Below are 23,874 nucleotides of genomic sequence, written 5' to 3' on the forward strand. Positions count from 1 at the left end.
CCAAATATATCTTTTACTTCTCCCTGAAATGTATACTCACCTCTACCCCTTTGCTCATTTCATTCTCACTTTTCTGCTCTTAACCTAACAAAATCCTACCTATTCTTCACTTCCTGGCTTAAGTCCTGCCTCCTCTGAGCAGCTTTCTATGGCTATCCCACATCACAATAATTGCCTTCTCTGAATTCTTTTCCATACCAGCCATATACCATAATATACTGTTAGTCAGCTTGTCTCGTATTTGTCTTAGTCTCATATTAGCTTGTAAGACTGTGCCTTTTGCTTCTCTGAGTACAATGATGAGAACACAGTATGCTATGCACCAGTAACTCGAGTTACATCAGCAGAAATTGTATGTTATTACTATAATATAGATTTTTTTGTATTATGTTAATGTAAAAAAGTATAAAGTAGGCTTTGGAGGATAAGTTTTGAAAAGTAGCAGCCAACTAACAAAGGACCACAACCTTGAAAACAAAAGGAAGCATAGAAATTGAGAATGGAAAAATCTATTACAAACCTCATGGATGTCTTTTTCTGACTTTCTGTAGGACATAGTGCATAAATACATAATCTAACATTTAATAATACTTGCAATGTTCAGTTGTTTTATGTGTGTATTTTCCCAGCTAGATTACAGATTTCCCAAGGACATAGACAATGTCTTAAATGTCTCTGTAGTAAAAAGACGGGCATTGGATGAAAGACTAAAGAGGTTAATGCTGTATGACACCAAATGTTTTCAAGCAAGTGGCTTAAGCTTGAATCCCCTCCATCCCTATAAGTTCCACCTTGATTTTTTTGTCCTGGACAGAGAGAAATGAATGATGGGATAGAATATACCCACAGTCCTATCAGGATAGGCAGGCCCTCGATATTGGCTTAATTTCAAGTGCTTAATGCCAGTGGGAAACAGACTATCCACTCAGAACCTAGAAGCCTTCCCTGTCCCCCTCAGGAAAGACTCATGGATTTGCATGGAAAAAACCCATGAGAAAATCTTTCTTCCTACTCTCACCTAAAATTTGGATTGTTTCCATTACAGGGAAATGAAAACCACATGTTCTTTCCTCCTCCCAGCTTCCAACCAGTCAGAGCTCCCAATTATATATAGCATCATACAGAACCAAAGTCTTTCCTTGCTGGTCTGGTCACCCTCTTGTTCTATGCTCACTTCTGTGTTGCATATTTGTGAATCACAAAAAAAAATTCAGAATATTTTCTGAATTTCAAGGTTAAGAGAGTATCTAGTTCAATCTCTGTTCAATCTACAACAGATCTGACAAAGGAGTAAGTAGTCATCTAACTTTGGCTTGATAAATTCAAGAGGGCAAACTAGTATACTACTGATCAAGGTAGCCTATTTTATGTTTGAAAAACTTTTAAGTATCAGGAAGCTTTTCTTTCCATCAAGCTTAAATTTTCCTGTGCCTTTCACTCACTACTAATTTTTCCTCTTAGGGCTCAAGTAAAATAAATCTAATGCTTTTTACCTATAGCATTGCATTAGAGACCACCTCCTGCATAGAAATAGTGATAGGAACTGGATTTGGGGTTTTATTGCTGTAGGTAATTCAATGGAGAAACTCCTTTTATCAAGGTATGTCAGCACCTCCTTGGCAACTCAGTATCTTAGACAGTTGCCTAGACTACTTGCATAGGGTCACACAGCTGTAGTAGTGCCAGAGACAGGACTTATACCCAGGTCTTCCAAATAGACACTGAAATTGCTACTTTTTGGATTATCATTCAACTTGTTCCAAATTCACCTAATTGTGCTATCATTATCATCTAATATATATCCTCCCATCTTAAAAATGAAAGACTTCATGAAATGCTTTGCTAAAATCTATACTCTGTAGTATTCCCCTAATTACTAGTCAAATAATTTTGTCAAAAAGGAGGTGGTGATAATTTGGCATGGCCCATACTTGAACAAGTTCTTCTGGCTTTTAGTGATCACTCCTTTCCAGTCCTAGATATCGTTTCTTGGACATCATTTTCAAGTAGCAGCTACTATGTGCTACATTTCAGCATATTTCATCTTTCCTTTGATACTGATAAGTGAACTTTTACATTATTTTGCCTAGAAGTAGGCTTCCAATTCCCAGACACCATTTCAAAACTTTGATGACACTTACACATCCCTTCTTCTCTATAGCTGGTCTTTATGTATTATCATCTGTTAAAGAGTACCAAGACTGTCTTGTTGGCTTTTATTTGTAGACCCCAGAATTTAGAATAGTGCCTGGCACATAGTAAAGCTACATGTTTTTATCTATTTATATCTGTCACAAATTACACTTTTAATAAAGACTAAGTGGATCCTTGGTAGGCCTTTTAAATCCCTACAAAATATTATTCCATTGACAAAGCCCCCTTATTGAAGAGTTTAACTTTTTGATACCAAGTATAACCCCACCTGATGCTATGTGCTCCCCTTTCTTCTTTAACAACATATTAAGGATGACAGAATCATGGCTAAAGTCTGAATTTCAGATTTGGTCTTTAAAAGTAGAGCTAGAGCGACAAATTATGGAATAATCAGACTTGAGAGATGTAGAAAGCATTTTTTCTGAGTTTACTTTTATTCATATTAAATCTCATCTTGTTAGACGTAGTTCCATTTTCTAGCTTGTCATTCAATTATTGGGTGATCTTCCTTAGTTTTGCATACTCTACAAATTTTGTGAGCCATTTAGGCTTTTACTCAAGTTACTGATGTTACACAGCACTGGTTCAAAAATGCTCAAATATACTCAAGTGGGCACAGAACTCTTACTTTCTTTAGGCCTAGTTTTTCAACCACAAAGCCATCTTTCTGTGCTATCAGCTAGCTCTAGAAAGGAATGAAGTCTGCATAACTTTGAACCATCTCTAGCCAACCAAATGGTCTCAAGATGGAGGCAGTGGCAAGACACTAAGGAATTCCTAGCCCAGACTGGCTACAGAAACTGAAAGAATGGAGAATAGAGAAGTGATAAAGTAATTTTTGGAAAAACATTTTAGATCAAAACTCTTGGAACCAGGTTTCCTGGATAACACAATTCCTAGGTCAGGCTGGAAGCCAAAGAGTTGAAGTCTTCCAAAAGAATAACACCTTTAAGATTAGTATGTAAATAAAATCTGACAAATTTTGCCTCCTCCATACCTCACCATGGAGTTGATCACTTTTTTGGATATGTGTAGCCCAAATACCTTATTACGGTGAAAGAAAAAAATTTAGTTTTCTTCTTTACTTCATGGTTTTCTCCTTTGATACTCATCAAAACAGTTCCTGTTTAGTCCAGGGATTCATAATTATCCAATAACTTCTTTGGGTCCAGAAGGCTTGGAGTGCTCTGCTAGTGTCATCCTGCTGCTACAGGCTTAAGTTCTTATAGCTGTTAGTTTGAGAACTCTTAGGAAATCCTTTTCTGGTTCCAAAACATCTTTATCACTTCACTACTGGTGAAAGAACATGAATCTCTGTATAATCCCTTTCCTCTCAGTATTTCTCAGCTCAGGTTCTCTACATCTGTCTTTCCAGTACTCTTTTGAAAACTAAGTAGGACATTCATAGCTTAAGTGTATGGCCAGTCATAACTCCATCATCACCTTTAATATAGTCTTAAGTCAGGGGAATTAGGAAGAAGGTCAATTTATATCTTATCAAAGAGCTAAATTTGTTAATGAAAAATTAGCTTTGTCAAGGAACGTAAAGGAGACACTACAGGGGATTCAGAAAAATCTTACCAGGATCCTAATATATTCTTCCTTACTGTGATCCAGAATTCTTCCAGGAATAGATTTCTAGACTTCATTCTCTTCTCTAGTAGAGCTTTGGGACTGCCTGTGTTTTCCAGTATTATTTAAAATCATCAAAAGTATTTTAGCAGTCATATATAAAGCAGCTAGATGATACAGTGAAGAGTGCTGCATCTGGCATCAGAAAGACCTGGATTCAAATTCAGCGTCATATACTTATTAGCTCCGTGACTGGGAAAGTCATTTAACCTCTGTCTCAATTTTTTCAACTATACCAGCATCTATCTACCTCATAGGGTTGTAAAGATTATATGAGCTATTTGTAAAGCATCTAGCACAACTCCCAGCATGCAAGAAAGATTTAATAAATTATTTGTTCCTTTTTCATTTCCAGACTCTTCAAATTTCTTACCCTAAGAAATAATTTCTATGATCTGGGGATCCCAATGAGGGCAGCTAGTTGCTGTATGACCAACTCTTCACTCATTCTGGCTTTCTACTCCCTGCTAATCATTTTCTCTCTTGTCCTTCAAAGTCCAAAGATTATTCTCCTCGGATGAGAAAACAGAAGCAAAATGATAATTTAATATATATATTTTTTTTCTCTTGAGCCTGTTATCTGCCCTTGTTTTCATTTCCTATCTTAAGTGTTGGTTGATGAAATCTCTAAGTCATAGACTGGGGACAACTCTGTCCTCTTTTTCAATATCACTGAACTGTGTTTTTTTTTTTTTTTCCTCTTCTGAATTTCATTCATAGTATCTTAGGTATCCTTCCTCTGAACTCTCTGTTAATACCATCACCCAGAATTTAGGGTGAATGCTTGATTTTCCTCTCATTTTGTCATAAATTCTGTAATGCAGCCGTCAATTTCCCTCCAAAGTTTTATTACATCCATTTTAGCAACCAGTTCCTCCTTGTTGGTGGGAGTTAGGTCCAGAATACCAGTTGTTCTGATTGGTTCCTCCAACTTCTGAGATATGAGATAATTATTACTAAGACAAGTCAGGACATTATTTCTTCTTTTGGCAAACCCCACCCCTTCCAAAATCAAAAAAACACACTTGTGATTTTCAGGATAACTGAACCACCCTCTCTCTCCCCCCTCTATAATTATATGCTTTTATGTCAGGTTTGCAATGTTTTAATTGCAATCTATTTTTCTTCTCTGCTCTAATATTCTTCAGTGACATCTGCTGCCACTGTTTTTCACTCAGATGCTATTAGGCTGTCCCCTTATGGTTCCTCAATTTTTTTTCCCACAAGAGTCCATCTGATTAAAATTCTAATGCTATTCTTTCTTAAAACATTTTTTTGATTATTTTGAAGACGGCCATATTCCATCCATGGCTCTTACCCTAATTAAGTTTCAATATATGAAGCTGAATTTGTTTCTTCACACAGATTTCTAGTTGATCTTTTTTCACTCATTCTATACATTTGTGCATTAGTATTTAGGTCATAGGCACTATGGATTTTATTTGCATGCATTTTTCTCCTATAAACTCTTAGGAGTTGGCACTCTTCTCATAGCCACTCTCTAGAGGATCTAGCTTGGTGGATAAGCATCATCTAGTTTTCTCTTTTTCCCAGTTTAATGTCTTTTTAATTAGATTCAAAGATTCCAGTCATATATAATCCTAGGCTTTGTATGCATACTTTCCCCCTGGTCAAAAATTTATTTTAATCTTAAGTAGATGTTCAAATCTGAACTCTCCCTTTCCCCTATGAAATCCTTGTCTTTCATCATTATGCATAAGTAATCAAAATATTACCTGTTTTCATAAAGCATTCCATCCCTTGCCTAAGGCTTTAGCAATGATTCCAATATTCCTTCTGACAGAACCTTTTTTTTTTTTTTTTTTTTTTTTTTTTTTTTTTTTTTGTGCTGCTATTTTTGCCTACATCAGTCACTAGCTGGATCAGACAAGTCTTGAGGTGTTTTCTCTTACATCTTAAATTCACATTGAGAGATACAGAACTGTCTCATGAACTCTTTGCAGGGATCAAGTGTCACTCCTGTTTGTTTCTTTCTCTCTTTATAGATGATCTAATAGTATTATTGGATTCCTATCATCATGCTTGTTTTCTCCCCAAACAATCAACGTTGCTTTTCTTTGGGGAGAAACTGACATCTGCTACTTAGCTTCCCTCTTCTGTGTCTATACTTTGGGCCCAGAAATTACCTGGCCATGGAAGAAAGACAAAAATAAACTGAATACAGAGGTCACTAAAAAATTTCTCCCTGTTATTCATACTTTGTGTGTGTGTGTGTGTGTGTATGTGTGTGTGTGTGTATCCTTAAGGAGACATTTAGATAGCTCAGTGGATTAAGTGCTATGCCTAGAATCAGTAAGACCTGAGTTCAAATACAGCCTTAAGACACTGTAAGTCACTTAACCTCTATTTGCTTTAATCCACTATAGAAGAAAATGCAAAACCACTCCATTCCGTTTGCTAAGAAAAACCCATGGACAATATGGTTCACGAGGTCACAAAGAGTTGGACATGACTGAACAAAAATCTCCTTAACTTTTAAGACAATGTTTTGGGAAGCAACACAGCTTTACGAGCTGGGAAATGACTGCTATCTTTGAGGGGCATGGGAATAACTCCAAGGATAAGTATGGGTCTTTGGGGCTCAAGGATTCAGACTTATCCTAAGGCCCCGTGTATCAAATAGTGATAATAAGATCTGGTAACAGTTACACTCAATGATCAAACTACCTACTTCCCGTGTGCCTCATGGTTTGAATGTCAGACCTTTTTACTTGTGTGTCTTACCATCATTTCAAACTGAAAAACCTATTTAGTACCTCTGGGGCAATATGAAACAGCAAGAACTTTGGATTTGGATTCAAAGGACCTGCATTCAATCTGACCTTTGCTACTTTTTACTTAAGTAACCCCTCTCAGACTCAACTTTCTCATCTATGCAATAAGGGAGAGTTATGGACTAAGTGATTTTTGCTACCCTTCCAGCTTTTGACACTATGATCATATGAATTCAAAATATCCAAAGTGAATTCTCTACATTTCCCTCCAAATTAGCCCCATTTCTAGGTTTCATTATTAGTCAATAGCATTGCCATACTACAGAAATGATAATTATCACCATCATAGGTGACACAGAGAACAGAACATTGGACTTGAAATCAGAAGGATTTGAGTTTAAAACCAGCTCCAGATATTTACTAGCTGTGTGAACCTGGGCAAGTCATTTAACCTGTCTGCCTCAGTTTCCTTACCTGTAAAATAGGGATCATAATAGCATCTATTATGATGGTGGTTGTTAGATAAAATAAGTTAACATTTGTAAAGTTCTTTGTAAACCATAAGGCACTCTATAAATGCTATATATTTATGAAATGTATTATACCCTCTTTACCTTATGCATGATTATACTAATAGTTACCCTACCTCCAAACCTCCCTACTCTAGTCAAGTGTCATTCTTACATATAGGTAATTGTCATTTTTGATAATACTATGACTTGAATAATACATCAAGCTATATTAATTGATATGATTTTGTTTACTAATACAGAATTTAGCTAGGTCTTGGATATTCCAATTCCCTCATTATGTCAAGGGGATTTCGAAATTGAGACCCAGAAAGTAGTTGCGAATTAAGGTCACATATCCACAATCAACTTTCATACCAGGAACTAGCTAAGGCAGTTATTCTGAGGGAACTAGGGATTTAAAGGAATATTGAGAAGGGAGGAGATGATTTTGGAGTACTACTGGGGTGCTTAGGGCAGCCAGAAGGCTGGGTGCCTGAACAGAGAGGCAGTGAGAGGACAGGGGGCAGGAGAAGGAAGAAAAAAAGGCAGTTAAACTATGAAGACAAACTCCACAATTTTGCACTGGGCTGACTCTTCCTTTAATCCACATATCTTAAAGACCTGGGGTCTGTGAACTTTTTTTTTTTTTTAATGTTCTAACTATTTTAATAACTGGTTTCCTTTGTAATCATATGTATTTTATGCATTTGAAAACATTATTCTGAGAATTTCAGGTTTCAACAGGCAGCCAGAAGGGATCTAAGACACAAAAAAGATTTAAGAATTCCTGCTATAATCCAGATTGTATATCAAGGCTAGACTGATCTTCCAAAGGCATTGCTTCTATTGTGGCACAGCTCTACTTAAGTACTTATGTTGGCTGTCTATTACCTGCTTTAGCACCTCTAAACTTCTCATCTTTGGTTTCCAGGTCTTCCACAATCTTATTTTACCCTTAAATATCCAACTTGATTTTACCTGCTTCCCAGAATGTGCCCTCTACTTCACTCCAGTTAGGTCACATCTCCACAGTGTGTTGCTAAAGGTTGCATGTTGTGCTTAGTTTCACTTTTGTACCTTTGTTCATGTACCCTGAGCTAGGGATGCCTTCCACCCAATCTATCTGCCTATCCAATCCTTATACCTTCAAAACCAAGCCCAAGTTCCAGCTTCTCCAAGAAGCCTTTTCTGATTCTTTCACATTGCTTTCTTCCTTTTCTGAAGGAAATGTGATCATACTCGGAAATGGGATCATTTAATTAGTTCTTATCGAATTATCTCATGTGTGTTGTTCTTATGTCCCCCACTAGCTAGTTGGCCCCTTTTTAAACATCTTGTGTCTCTCCCACAGCACTTCCTATCTTTATAACACTTTGAGGTGTCAACACTTCAAAGCTCTTTATTTCCCTAGTCATCCATCCTTTCCCTCTACGCCATAATCAATTCAGGTATTCAACAGATATGCCAAGAATGGTTCCCCAGTATACTGGCATCTGGCATCCCAGTTTGCTGTGGCTCATCTAGGTTTCCCAATCCTTACCGTCAGCTCTAGCTCTTATATCCCTCTGTGCATGACTGCTGGCTGGGACTGCTGAGAAAGGAGAACTTGGCTCCATCAGAAGAGCCAGGGATGCCTGCCCAGCAGTTCCAAAACTGGTGGGTTGCACCTCGTTGGACTGGGGGCCCTGCTGGAGGCCATCCCTGCTGCCCTGCTCAGCCTGGGCTTCTAGGCTGCTGGGATCCAGGCAGAGCCCAAGGGGAAGAGAGGGTAGGCTGTGGCTACAGCGGGCCCCTTCATCCAGTGGGCCTGTCCCATCCCGCTGGGATTCAGGGATGGGTGAGAACTCCAGGGAGGAGTCGCCAGTGCTCAGCCGCAGGGGAGGTGAACCTGAGCCTCCCACTTTTTTTCGGCCCTTGGCCAGTTCAGCAAAGGAAGTGACCCGTCTGGGTGGGGAGCCGGGCCCAGCCAATGAGGAGGGTCCCTCACTCAGACGGACAGGGCAGCTCAGCATGCGTTCCAGGGAGCCCAGCCGGTTTGGAGGGCTTCGTTCCAAACTTCGGTCATAACTGCGGGAACGCTGGCGCCCGCCACTGAGGTTGGGAGGAGACACGTTGACGTATACCTGTCCCTCTATCACATCTGGGCCCGCCCCAGGTCCCAGTTCTGTTGGAGAACTCTTGGCCTTCTGCTCCTCTGTGTGGGTCTCTGGCTTTTGGAATAGGTAGTATTCAGTGGGTTGGCCTGAGACTGGGCCAGGACTGCCCTTGGTGTGTTCCTCTGAGCAACTGGTGATGGAGGAGCCGGCGGGACTGGGTGAGGACTGGGAGGACAGGTCACAGGTGACAAGTTTGTAGTAGTTCTGTGTGGCCACCACAAGGCGGGCCTGGCTCTGGAAGCAGGCGGTGAGGTCAGCCGCAGCCGGGCAGGGCTCACAGTGTGGGCGGTAGGAATTGCAGTTGGCATCGAGCTCAGGAGAGGCAGCATGAGGGTAGCCGCAGCCCTCGTCTCCACCCCCACTGTCGGGGTGATGAGACTCACAAGACATCTTAGATTCAGCTGGCGAGGTGTGCAGATCCAGGTAGAAGGCTCCGGGGTCTGAGTGGCTACAGAAGGAGGAGTCGCTGCAAGACAGGGGGGCAGAGTTGAGATTGGCACGGGAGTGACCATGCATCTTGTTGTAGAGGGCACTGAAGGTGACCAATACACCGTCTGAGCTGTTGCAGGAAGAATCGCTAACATAGCCCATGGACTGGTCGGCCACTTCAGATTGGCTGGATGTGCTGCTGCAACGGCAGTGTCGAGATCCTGAGCCTGAACAGCCACAGGCTCGGACGCCTGGGTTTCTTGGGGACTCATCTAAGCTTAGTTTCCACTCCTGATCAAAGGAAAAACCAGAGGTGTCACTGGCCCCAGGGCCACCCCCCTCATCCAGCTCCATGGTCTCTGCCTCCAGTTCTGGGGGACAGTGGTGCCCATGGCTGCATTTCTGTGCTTCTGAACTGCTTAGAGGCTCCTGCTCCTGTCCTTCTACCACTCCAGCTCGACTGTTTGTGGCTCCCCAGGTTTTCCCTGTTCCAGGGCCAAGAGTTGCCAACTGGAAGGGGGGCTGTCTGTTCCCATGTAGGTGAAAGGACTGTTGGGTTGAACTGCCACAATCTCCATATGGCTCTTCTGGCTCACCCTCCTTCATTAGGAATGGGTTGTGCCGCTTGGGAACTCCAGGGCCTCGCCCATCACGGATCCTGCTTTTGGGACCATCCCCAGGCCCAACAGCACCCCCTGAGGCAGGGAGCACTCTACTGTAGAGCAGAGAGTCAGCCTGTGTCAGGTCTCTGTCAGGGTGGCCCAACTCAGGGGGACAGAAGGGGTTGGTCCTTGAACTTCCATTGCCCGCACCTCCACCCCCACAGCACTGCCTGTCAGGGACCTGGCAATGCACCAGGGGAATATGGTGGACGATGAGGGTTTCTCCTGTCAGCTTGGGGGGACTATCCATTCTGGAAAGTTCGGCCGAGGGCATCAATGGCCCCAGATACTGCCCCCGGTACTCTCTGGGGCAGGACACATCTCATCAGGAAGGCCTGGAACCTGGAGAGACACAAAAAGAGACAAAATGCAATGTCATCTTGCCAGAAGTGAGGGCACATACAGCTTCCCACCATACCTAACATATCTTCATATCTGTACTTGGGATACATAAAACCCTGCCTATTCCCGGGAGCAGAAGATTTGGAAGGATCCTAGAATCACAAGACTTAAGAATTAGAAAGCACCTGATATCATCTAGTCTCATACTCTCATTTTACAGATGAGGGAACTGAGACCCAGAAATGGTAAGTATCTAAAGTTACATAGGTAATAAGTCATAAAGCCAAGATTAGAACATAGTTTAATTACAAATGCAGTATGTTTTGCGCCATCACAGACTTGAGCTGCCCCTATTATTAATAGAATAAGGGGTAAAGTTCAGATTTATAGCCTTGTTCTCCTTTGTCAAATTTGGTACTCTATTGTATCATAGGGGCCTATTCCTGAGAGAATAAAATATGTTCTGGCCGGACCTAGATTCGGTTTTATGTTTTTTTTTGTTTTTTTTTTTTTTGGGGGGGGGTGAAAATTAAGGCAAACTTACAGGCTTGACCTCCCTTGAGTTTCAATCTATAATAGATATGTTTAAATGTTTTTTATCAAGTAAACTTTTTCCATCTTTGATTACTTGTTCCAAAAATAAAGAACAAATTCTGCTCAGTCTTCAACAAATATTATTGGCTCTAATGGGGAACCAAGTAACTATGGTGGAAAGACTGACAATAAGAGTACCCTTAAAAATATTCATCATTCCAGTTTTTGGAAATTAAGCACAATGTTTGAAAGACAAATAAAATCACATAGGTTGTATATTTGTCTTTCAATATTTCCCCCCAGTTTTCAAGGTTTAGTTTAGGTTCTCCTTTTAAGAAAATAAAATAGATCTTTTAAAAAAATATTCTGATAACTATGTTTCAGTATAATTTATTTTCTTTGTAATTTTATTTTATATACTTAAAAACTGTTTTGAGAAGAGACATGCCCAAGTAGTATATGACATAGACGTAGTTTAGAAGCCTTATTATAAAAGTTTCTTTGTCACTGGATCAGTCATACACACACAGATAGGGTGCTGGACTTAGATCTGGAAGACCAGGCTTCTAAACCTGCCTCAGACCTTTACTTAGCTGTGGAGGCAGGGCAAAGTCTTTCTTAATCTCTCTCAGCCTCAGTTCCTTCCTCTGTAAAAAGGGGGAAATAACAACACCTACCTTTCAGGTTGTTGTGAGGATCAAAGGATAAGATGTATCAGGCACTTTTGCAAACCTTAAAAGTTCTCCATAAATGTACAGTATTATTATATAGTTCTATGTTAAAGCTAAGATTCCATTCCTACTGTTCCTCCAATTTCAGTTTTCCTAAGTGTCTGAGCTCTCAGTCTCTATCTGCTCAAATAGTCTTCATTTCAAGAGAATCTCTTAACTCAATTCACTGCCCACTCATTCCTCTATTCTTTCCCTTGTCACTCCTATTTTTCTATCTTCTACTTTAGGATGCTTTTCTCTTCACCCTTCTTTCTGTCATTTACTTTTTAATGATAGATACCACTTTCCAACTTTTTTTTTAACTCTTGTAAATTTATATATATGACAACATCTAGTCACATGTAATACAGTGCAACATTTGTTCTACAACAGAGGAATATTGAAGATAGACAATGGGGAGGGTTCTTTTCCTGTCCATATGTTCCTAACTACATCATTCCCAAGTATCAGTCCATGTGGCTCACGGAGACACACAGATAATGGTGTTCTCCCATTCTCCTTGTCACTCAGATCCCAGTAGCCATGGAAACTTCTTTATAGGGCTAATATATATATATATATATATATATATATATATATATATATATAAATGAATAGATATAAAGAGCTTTCTGTTATAGTAATTATATATTAGTACCTCTTTCTATAGTCAAAACCTCACTGTAGGATCCTCATCTGGAACTGCTTGTAACTCCATCATCAGGGGGCACACACAAACATACACACAAGATGCAGAGACATACAAAAATACATACATATATGGTGATATGCTCATCCATAAACACTAAATTACTCAAGTATACTAAAACACCCAAATATACAATAATCACTTAATCAGGGTCTAGCAGAAAGGGCTTTGGACTTGGAGTTAGGGGAGTTCCAAATTGAATGGTTACTAGTTGTGCGATCACAGGCAAGTTATAAGTTCCCAGATCCTCAATCTCCTCATCTATAAAATAAGGATAACATTATTTATGACAATAAATCTCACAGGATCAAATGAGATGATAAAATATAATTCAGTAAATTTAAAAACTATTTTACTGTTATAACTTGATAGTCACTGACCCTATGAAAAATGTATATGTATATAGTGCTTTCACTCTCTCTCCTTTCTCTCTCAGAAAAACAATATATTCTATTCTTTCTCCTTTGACAGAACCCAAGAAAGGATTCTCTCCAGAAAGGTAACAACAGGCTTATGACTTCTTTGGCCATGGCAGTCTGTAGAACAGACATGACATATATAGTTTGAGTCAATATTTTGGTCAATTATGGGATAATGGGAAGAAGGAAGAATGGGGGAGGGGAGGAAAACAGACAAAGTCAAAAAAAAAAAAAAAGTAAGACAACACAGAGAGCTAGGCCTTGTGCCTAATGATGTAAGATAGAGAAAACTTCATGGAGTCATATCTCCATCCTGTGGTCTTTTAAAGTCACATTGTATTTTCAGAGCTGTAAGCACAAGTGAGGCATAGCATCTTTTGATATTTGTGACAGTCACACTGAGAACCTTAAGTCCAAGGCTTATTGAAGCATTAAATAAATATGACAATGATTCCAGAGAAAATTCTCTGTTCCAGGATCCTCCTACTATGGGGGTCTTAATTCTAATGAGGGGTTTGATATCTTATTGTCTTGATTTTGAGGGACTCCTTCTATTGTTCCTACCCAGCAAGAGAGGAGAGCCTAATTTATCCTGAAGAAGTCTGCTAAATGACTGCAAGTATTTGTGCCATATAATGAAGAAGCATTCCCCCTTGAAGTCTGTGTCTGAACCAAGGTAGAAAAGGAGTTTGTTGGAGCCAGAACTGAGAGTTTTATTTAACAAAATCAAATATGTTCAACACACATACCACTGCATGGCCTCTTCCATGACCTCTTCCTCCCTCCCTCCCCCTCTTCCTTCCATTGCTGGCCATGTTTGTCTCATGATACACTTCCTCCTTTGATAACTAATTCCTACCAGTGTGCTCATCCATGCCCAAGTCCTAACTGGTGACTTAAGAGTACACTTCAAATTCTCTTTTCTCATTTTGATTTTGTTCTGCTAACTTCTCTTTTCACAATCAAACCCTTAAACACTGTATCCTAGATCAGCTGCCTGAGAAAGAAGGGAGGAAAACAGAACTACCACCTTCCTTGAGAGACAGAACCATTACTTCCCATCCCACTCCTTCAGGCACATGATGTTTTTCAATTGCTCATGATTCCATGCCAAGTCAAGTCTTTGCCTCTATTGCTATAAGCTCCTTGGCATCCCAGAATTTAGAACTCTTCCTTGGACTTGGGTTTGGGGATATATTATCTTCCCAATTTCACTTCCTTTAGAGAAATTATTTACAATATATATTCTCTGGCCCTCTCTTATTCCATCTATCTAAACTCTGACCCTGATAATCAACTCCAGTGTTCATTGATTCCCCCATTCTTCACTTTTCTAACTCACCCTGAAAGTATGAAGACATCTCTGTAACCAGAAGTCAGAGTATCTTTTCTTAACCATGTATCTGACTGGATGAATTTACCTACTCTCTCAGCAGCTGTCATCATAGAGTTAGAGAAATCTCAAGAGTTTGATAAGATCCTACAAAAAATTTACTATAATATTCTTATCAAGGTAGGCAATAAAGGCAACATAGAGAAGAACAGTGGATTCAGTGTCCAATGACCTGGGCTTGAATACCAGCTCTTGCCTGTGACCATGACTGTCACTTAACTTCTCTGAGACTCAGTTTCCTTAACTATGAAATGAGAAGATTGGATGATAGGCTCTCTAAGGTCCAGTCGTAAATTTATAACTCCAGGATTATAATTATTATTAATCCTTGATGAATAATCAGCTGATCTTGGCTTAATCACTCCCTCTGACTTGGAACTCACTAATTCTAAAAGAGAGGCCATTCTACTGTTGGGCAGTTTTGTTTAGTATAATTTTAGTCATTCAACCGATGTTTGCTGAGCATATATGAGCACTGTAGCAGTTATCAAGTAGCCAAGTAGCCAATAATTAAGTAGGAATGTAGGTGGAACCCCCTCAAACTGTTATGTAATCAAGATTCTTTTTGTTTTCGTTTTTTTATTATTATAGCTTTTTTTATTTACAAGTTATATGCATGGGTAATTTTACAGCATTGACAATTGCCAAACCTTTTGGTCCAATTTTTCCTCTCCTTCCCCCCAATGGCAGGTTGACCAATACATGTTAAATATGTTAAAAGTATAAATTAAATACAATATAAGCATACATATCCTAACAGTTATTTTGCTGTACAAAAAGAATTGGACTTTGAAATAATAATGTACTATTAGCTGAAGGAAATAAAAAATGCAGGTGGACAAAAATAGAGGGATTGGGAATTCTATGTAATGGTTCATAGTCATCTCCCAGAATTCTTTCGCTGGGTGTAGCTGGTTCAATTCATTATTGTTCTACTGGAACTGATTTGGTACATCTCATTGCTGGAGATAGCCACGTCCATCAGAATTGATTATTATATAGTATTGTTGTTGGAAGTATATAATGATCTCTTGGTCCTGCTCATTTCACTCAGCATCAGTTCATGTAAGTCTCTCCAGGCCTTTCTGAAATCATCCTGCTGGTCATTTCTTATAGAACAATAATATTCCATAATATTCATATACTACAATTTATTCAGCCATTCTCCAATTGATGGGCGTAATCAAGATTCTTAATTGGTTGAGAATGACCACAGAATTGTAGATTTAGCCAAAAAGTTTGATATGAGGAGCTCAAGTAAATGAATCCCCAAATTGGCAAAGGAACGTCTTGATTCCAAGGACTCTATTCTCTTCTGGGACCAAAAGAGAGCAACTGCTATAGTGTGGAGGCTCTAGCTTTTAGGAATAGCAGTCATTTTTAAGCATTATGCTCAAATAAACTACAAAAGAACTATGAAGAAAGATGCTATCCATATCTATCCAAAGAAAGAACTGATAAAAAGAAGTATAGTATGGTTTTGCATGTATACACATATAGGTGTCTAATGGTAATCTTTAAAGTATGGACATACCCTAGGAAGCAAAGCCAAAATCTAATCTGGAAGAAGATAAATTATATATATATATATATATATATATATATATATATATATATATATATACACACACACACACACACATACACACACACACACACATACATTTCTAATAATCTTAATATTATCTTTAAAATGAAAATATATCATTTCCCCTTCTAAATAGTAGTCAGTTAACTAGCACGTATTAAGTGCCTAAGCTCTGGGAAACACAGTTTTGTAGTTTGTGAGGTAAGGGTAGAAGAAGAAAGAAGAAGCTGGTACCCAAGTCAGGCACTCAGTTTGTGGCAGCAGCAGAAGAGAGAAAGTTAATTTGGGATTAGGTGTGACAGCTCTCTAAATAGGGGTTGGCTCAGGGACTAGAAAGATTTAGGAAATGCATTTCTTCAAGTTGGAACTCAATTTGAGAATTTTAGAAAGAAGATGAAAACAATTAAAAAGTTATTTTGTCTATATGCCAATCAATTTAAGTGAAATGGAATGTTTGTGATGGAATACTACTGCTCAATAAGAAATGATGAGCTGGTTGATTTTAGAAAAACATATAAAGACTTGCAATGAAATAATCAAGTGTGAATGAACAAAATGAAGAGAAAATTGTACATGGTAACAGCAATTATTTTAAAAACAACTTCGAACAACTCAATCATTTTTGAATATTGTAAATACTCAAATCAGCTACAAAGGGCCTATGAAGGAAGATGCTATCCACATCCAGAGAAAGAACTGATTAAAAAAATATGTATAATATGATTTTGCATATATACACAGGAATACACTTTCCCCAGGGCAGGATAGGGAGACAGAAAGAAAAAGTAATAAAGTGAACAAAAGAGAACTTAGAAGGAAGCAAAGGAAAAGCTTTGAAAATGGTGTGTAATACTTATTACATAATTTTTTAAAAAAGAAAACTGTGAAATCAAAATTCATCATTTTATATTGAAACCTCTTTTCATTTTGTGCTGTGCACATGGAAATGTTCTTTTTTTGTCTTTTTGTATTTAAGTTCAAAATGAATAAAATTTTGAAAGAAGATGAAAGCAGTGGAGCCAAAGACAAAGTTCCCTGAATTTATTCCAAGAAATAGCTGCAATTCCCCAAGAGACCAACAGAAACTAACAGAAATCAGTCTAAAAACTGGGGCTGGAGACTTTGTGAGATGGCTGATAGTGGTAGGATATCAATTCCTAGTCTAAAGCTAACAAATACCATTGCACACCTCTCAGATTGGCTAAGATGACAGAAACAGATAATCATAAATGTTGGAGGGGATATGGGAAAACTAGGACTCCAATGCATTCCTGATGGAGTTGTGAACTGATCCAACCATTCTGGAGGGAAATTTGGAACTATGCTCAAAGGGCTATCAAACTCTACATACTCTTTGATCCAGCAGAGTCTCTACTGGGCCTGTATCTTAAAGAGATTATAAAAAGGGAAAAGAATCACATGTGCAAAAATTTTTGTAGCAGCCCTTTTTGTAGTGGCAAGGAACAAGAAACTGAATGGATGTCCTTCAGTTGGGAAATGATTGAATAAGTGATGGTATATGAATGTAATGGAATATTATTACTGTATAAGAAATGATCAGCAGGATGACTTTAGAGAGACCTGGAAAGACTTAAATGAACTGATGCTAAATAAAGTGAGTAGAACCAAGAGAACATTGTATACAGCAACAAGATTATGTGATGATCAACTCTGATGGACATGGCTCTTTTCAACAACGAAGTGATTCAGGACAATTCTAATAGACTTGTGATGGAGAGAGCCATCTGTATCCAAAAAGATCATTAAATGTGGGTCTGAATGTGGATCACAACATAGTGTTTTTCCCCTTTGTTGTTATTATTGTTTACTTGCTTTTGTTTTTCCCCTCTAATTTTCCCCCCTTTCTGATTTTTCTTGTGCAACATGATAAATGTGGAAATACGTTTAGAAGAATTGCAAAAAAAAAAATAATTAAAGCTACCAGAAACACAGCGAGTTTTAGGGGAAAAAAAAGGAGATGGACTTTTCATATATAATCCTACAAATACTTAAAATGAATTATTATGTATCCCCCCAAGTTTTACTTTTTCAAAGTAAGTGTCCTTGGTTTCTCCAACCTTATACGACTCAATATTGAATTTTCTTACCATCTCTTGTTTTCTCTCAGGCTTATCAATGTTCTTCCTAAGATGTGGCTATCTAACAGTCTGTCAGCTCAATGGGAACAAGGACTGTCCTTTGACTTTTTTTGTACTACGTTTCAAAAGAAAGTATTCGTGTGAATATTAAAATGGGATAATATTTGGAAAAAGTAGCTAGCACAGTCCCTGGCATATAATAGATACTCATTCTCTCCCTCCTTCCTTCCTTCCTTCCCTGTGTTCTCATTTAATCTGGGGTCATTCAGGCAGAGTCTACTGAGTGCTTCCTATGTCCCCATCCCTGTGCTGTGGAGAAAGGAGAAGACTAAATCCTGGCTCTAGGGGAGCTCATAGCATGGTTCTCAACCATGAGGAAAAGCCACCCCCGGTTAAGGGTAGACTGAGTGAAAGGGTACACCTGAGAAATAACTGGAAGCCTAATCCATTGTCTTTTAGGAAGCCCATCCAGCTAAGCACTCTAAGCCAGCTTCTGACCAGTCAGTTTGCTCTGACTCTCCAAGACTAACCGGATGTTACTTCCACTCAGAGTTGCCCTTGTTTTTCTCCTTAGGGACAAACGGCTACAGAAAAAAGAGCCCTCATCACACATAACCTTCCTTTCCTTCAATTTTCAGAGTTCTTGGGTTGGGACACCAAAAGGAGAATCCCACATTAGAATGTGAGCATCTTAAGAATAGGGACAGACAGTGCCTTTCTTTGAATCTATGTTTAATTTAGCACAGTATCTGGCACATAGTAATGCTTAATAAGCTTGATGACTGAGTTAATAACTTTAACCAGGCTAACTGTCGAATTGTGGATTCAATTAACATGAGACCACAAGTACAACAATGATGACAATCACACAAGTACCAACTCTCCACACCAGGGAAGAAGGATTTTGGGGAGGGTCTTTTTTCTAACCCTGGCTTGTCCTTTCCACAGGAAGCTAATGGGTAGCATAATGATTATCATATTGCAACTAGCAGGGACCACAACCTCCTCCTTGGGGTTCTTCTCCTTTTAGGCCAAAGCTGCAATAGAGGTAAGGTCTCTGAAAGTCTTGTTTCAAGAATACAGAAAATATATAAAATAACTACTATTAAAATGGAGGAAGGGGGCTTGTGCAAATACCAGGCTGCCTCTGTTTCTTTCTATTTGTAAGTGAGCCCACACCATGAGAGCCTCTTTCAGACTGACATGATATCCTGGGGACACTCCTGGCTAGAAAAATGTTTAATATTCAAGGAGGAAGGCCCTACCTTATAGCCAGTGTTATCTTCCAGACAATCCTAGTGCATATTAGTAGGTGTCCCCTTGCCTACCTTTCTCAGTTCTTGCCATCTCCAGGGAGAGGTAGAGAATGAAGTAGAGACTAGGAGTTAGAACACTGAGTCTGGTCCCAGATTTCAGTGACCTTGGCCTGAGAGCCCTGAGATGCAAGGACATGGTTCTCAACAGGAATGCTCACTTATAATATACTGAAAAATTCCCTGAGAGGGCAGGTGGAAAAGTGAAAGGGCATGGTTGGGGAGGGGGAAATGATGAAAGAAGGAAGAAGGGAATATAACTCCCTAGGAGTCTGAATATGATACCAGGGACCTTGGTTATTATTGACTTTTTAGTCAGCTATCTGGATATTGCTCCATCCTCCACCCATCTCTACCTCAACCTCCTTAATGGCTGATTCCTGTACACCTCAGAGCATCCCTGGTCAGCCCTCAGGGGGAAATAATCTCTCTGGTCAGATCTTATACCAAGACTCAGCTTTCTGGTCCCTATAGAATCATGGGGATGGAGAGTTTAATCCTCTAAGATCACTCCATTTTGGGGGACTATACAGACTTAGCCTTCCTTTGGCAGGATTCTCTAATACATACTTCAGCCTTTTGTCTTTAATTATGTCTACCTCTCTCAAATAGACAGCAGTGGGATGGAGGGAGCAGTCTGACTCTCTGAACCAAAACAAATGCTGATGTCTTGGCCAGCAGGAGGGAGGGAGGAGGGGAGACATTCTACCTCATTGATAGGGCAGCACCAGCACAAACCCTTTTGGCCTGGCTGTTTGTTATCCCTGTGCTTGACACACATACACACACACACACACACACACACACACACACACACACACACACACACACACGATTGAGGAGTTCTGGCGGCTATTCTATCAGACCCCTTCTTCCCAACCCTGAGCCAGATAGACAAAGCCAGCCTCCAGGATCTAGAGGTGGAAAAGAAAGAGCCAGGCAACCATCCAAGCCTCCCTATTCTTCCCTCCCCATCCAGCTGTACCTCTGTAAGGAGCCTTCAACTAGACCTTCGGGTTTCCTGATGGCTCTGGCCTGGCTGGGCAGGGGAATCTGGCTGATTTCCTCAGCTCTATTTTCTGTTCCTCACAGTTGCATCTCTGCCCATGCAGAGGGGCTGCGCAATTCCATCCCCAGCGTCCCTGCTGCTATTGCTGCTGCTGCCACCGCCGCCGCTGCTGCTGCGGTGACGTTGTTGCTGAGGGAAGAGGGAAAGGGAAGGAATAGGCATGCCCACAGCACAGCCATTCAGCCTCCCTCCCTGTCAATCCCTATGGGCTCTCAGCCCAGGGAAAGGGAGGGAGGAGGAAGGAGTCAGAGATCCAGGGCAAGCGGAACTGGATGGATGATTCTTTTTGAGTAACAGAAGAGGAAGCAGGATGGGCTGGGCCCAGTCCTTCTCATTCCCTAGGAGGTCCCTGGGAAAGAACTTGGGATGGAAACAGACTTGGGGCTTTCTCCTTTTCCGTGGGCCACTCCTTTCAGTTCTTAGCTAGAAACCTTTCCCTCTTCCACCTTTGAGTGACATCTCATTTCCTCCCTTTGCCCCTTTCCTTTGTTTAACCTCAGTGGGCCCAGAATGGGGATGAGGTGCAAGAATTGGGGGAGGGGGACAGGAAGTATATCTAGACTGATCTCAGGGCAGTCATTTATAGAAGTTCATCAAGTTCTGGGAGAGTCATTCTGAGGTTCAGGAAACCAAGGAAAGAGATTCAAAGAGCAATACCATGCATATTCTCTGTAGGTTCCTGGTAGTTTAACCAGAGGGAAAGGCTTTTTTGGGGGAGATATTTATCTCTTTCCCAAATGAAGTCAGCTCAAGCTCTGAGGAAACTGCAAGTGAAACTCAGATTAGGAGATGGAGGTCTGTTTTAGGAAGATGAAATTTGGGACAGAGAGTGGTAGCTTTCCAGTAACTTGTGTCTCTCACCTTAGGAATGGCCTCCTGCCCTAACACAGAGGCTCAGTTTCTCATCCCTCCAGTGGGATCCCTTACAGCAGCAGAAACTGAGATTTCTCTCCAAATCCAATGTTACAGCTTTGTCTTTAGTAATTGTGGGGTCAGACCTTATTCCTCCAATCATCCCATCTGGGGGAAGAAAGCTCATTTAAGTCAAGGAACTATTGAACAAAGGTCTGGGGATGATAGTTAAAGAGACATTGTGCTGAGAAAAAGCACTAACTTCCAGATCATGGAAAGGAGTTCTGTGAGAGTTCTGCCTGGCTCTCTGGCAGGAAGGCTGTCTTGTCCTTTCTTTCGTGGTTCAAAACCAGCTCTCTATGAAGAGGAAGGGTGGGGTGGCCTGCCTGGGACTATAGCAGACATTCTGCTATCCTGGAAACTCCCACAATTTTGTCTTGAAGAACTCTATTTACAAGAAGCAGAAGTACTGTCTCTTCTCACTCTCTGTTATTTGACTCTTTAAGATTCTAACCTCAGAGGTCAAAGAAGATCTCAGACCTGGTTAATCCTATTGAGATAGGAGAAGACTGCAAAAAATAGTCACAAAGTAGTCATCCTCATACTTATTCTGTCACCTCATCAGAGATTTAGATCTTGAAGAGACCTTAGAGGCTATTTAGTCCAAAACTTTCATTTTACAGATGAGGAAACTGAGATCTGGAAAGATTAGATAAGACCTAAGGGCCCAGGGTCTTACAGCTAGCAAGTGACAGGGGTGGGATCCAAACTAAGGTCTTCTAATTCCAAATCCAACACCTTTCCATTCCCATGGTGCCACATGACCATCAAGCCCAGATCATTGGGTCTCAATCTTACTAGCCACCAAAAACACTCTCCTTCCTGTCTGAAGACCTAGATAAGAAGTCATTGAACATATGACACAAGCTGGAAAAAATAAATTGGGGCTGAGAACAGAGAGGGGAAGGGAGAGGAGAGGAGGAAAGAAGCAGAACTCTGAGCTCACAGAGAATTGTAACATATAAAGCAGGCTGAGCCTTCTCTAGCGTTCCCCCCCTCCCCCTTTGCTTCATATCCTTTCCATTCATAATGGAGACCATGTGCTGAGATGAAAAGAATAAAAGTCTGTGATTTAGTCACACAGGACAGCCAGCATTCAGGTGCTGATATAGGAGAGCAGCTCTCAAATTTTATTGGTTTGGCCCACTTTAACTATACCACAGACCTCTTGCCACACCTATATACAGTTGCCACCACTAAAAATCTCTTCCTGGAGTTTATAAATAGGATTTATAGGACTTCTGACAAGATACCAATGAGTACAATGGACACTAAGGAAGTTATTAATTTGTTATTAATTTGAAGCAAAATGTATACATTGTCACATTATAAACATAAGCAGTCTTCTATTCTTCTTCCAGTTTCTCCCTTTACCATCCATTATTTATATCACTTCAGGTCACTTCCCTTTCTCACTGGCCTCCTATTTATTATAGAATAAAACGCAAACTTCTTGCCTAGCTTTTAAGACCCTCTGTAATTTGACTTGATTTTGATTACCTAACCTTAATTCTCCCTGAGCCCATCATGTATCCTCCACTCTTGTCTGATTGGTCTCCTTGATCTTTTTCACATACTGCTCATTTACCCCATCTAGGCTTTGCTCGTAACATTCTTTCTAATCTGGAATGTTCTCTATCCTTTGTCTCTATTTAAATTTTACCCATCTTCCCACCTCCACTATAAAGTGTTCCTTAGATATTCCAATCCACACTAATATTTCCTTCATTTTGTTGCATAACTTATATTTTGGATCATACAATCTACCCTTGATCATACAATGTCCTCCTATATTGGGACATTAATATGGGACATATTAAAATACTTCAAGTATGTGAAATTTCACAAAATGCTACTCCAATACCTTATCACGATGTGGCAGTGACCCTGACTTCTAAAAAGTTTTGCCAACAAAATGCAAAATCTACTATGATGAGGAATTGAGCATAATTTTTGTAATAGTCTATGTCTCTTTTCTATGGACTAAACTAGCTAAGTATGGAAAGGCTCCTTTCCAAGTAGGCTAGTCATTTGGTGCTGAATTCTTTGACCAGGGCAAATTGGCGTCAGGCTTCAATAGCCCATTTTTACTTCTTGGTGGAAGAATGAGAGTAAACAAGAGTTGAGGTGCTAAGAATCAGATAGTTTATAAACCATCTGAAAATATTCTTAACTTTGGGTACTCTAAATGTAACATTGTTATCCAGTGGCCAAGAACTGGCTATGCTATGGGAGAAACTCTACTGTATTAATTTTGATATATCTTGCTATAAATAAAACCATATCTATCTATTCAGCTCAGTATTATTTAAGATTTCTGAGGATAGTATCTATCTTGTTTTTATATTTATATCCCAATGCCTGGCACATAATAAATGCTTGTTGATTGTTTTGATCAAATTGGTCTTAATGTGTGTGTCTACACAAGAAAAAAAAATTCATGGAACATAGGTACATTGATGTACTGCTGCAGGAGTTACGAACTGGTTCAACCATTCTGGAGAAC

At 39.8% G+C, this 23,874-nt stretch overlaps 1 protein-coding gene across 6 annotated transcripts in view; it reads right to left on the minus strand.

Annotated features, from left to right (window-relative positions):
- Positions 1 to 23,874, minus strand: part of RUSC2 (RUN and SH3 domain containing 2) — a 90,863-nt gene that overhangs the window by 10,388 nt on the left and 56,601 nt on the right. For 5 of the 6 annotated variants that reach the window (XM_031945368.1, XM_031945369.1, XM_031945370.1 and 2 more), the window contains exon 2: positions 8,574 to 10,622. In XM_031945368.1, coding sequence (XP_031801228.1) covers positions 8,574 to 10,554 — 1,981 coding nt within the window. In that variant the 5' untranslated portion in view covers positions 10,555 to 10,622. Of the gene's footprint in view, positions 1 to 8,573; positions 10,623 to 20,372; positions 20,800 to 23,874 lie in introns of those variants that run through there. The other variant, XM_023497643.2, reaches the window with a different exon arrangement.

The sequence above is a fragment of the Sarcophilus harrisii genome, chromosome 1 (genome assembly GCF_902635505.1).
Source record: "Sarcophilus harrisii chromosome 1, mSarHar1.11, whole genome shotgun sequence".
Taxonomy (NCBI): domain Eukaryota; kingdom Metazoa; phylum Chordata; class Mammalia; order Dasyuromorphia; family Dasyuridae; genus Sarcophilus; species Sarcophilus harrisii.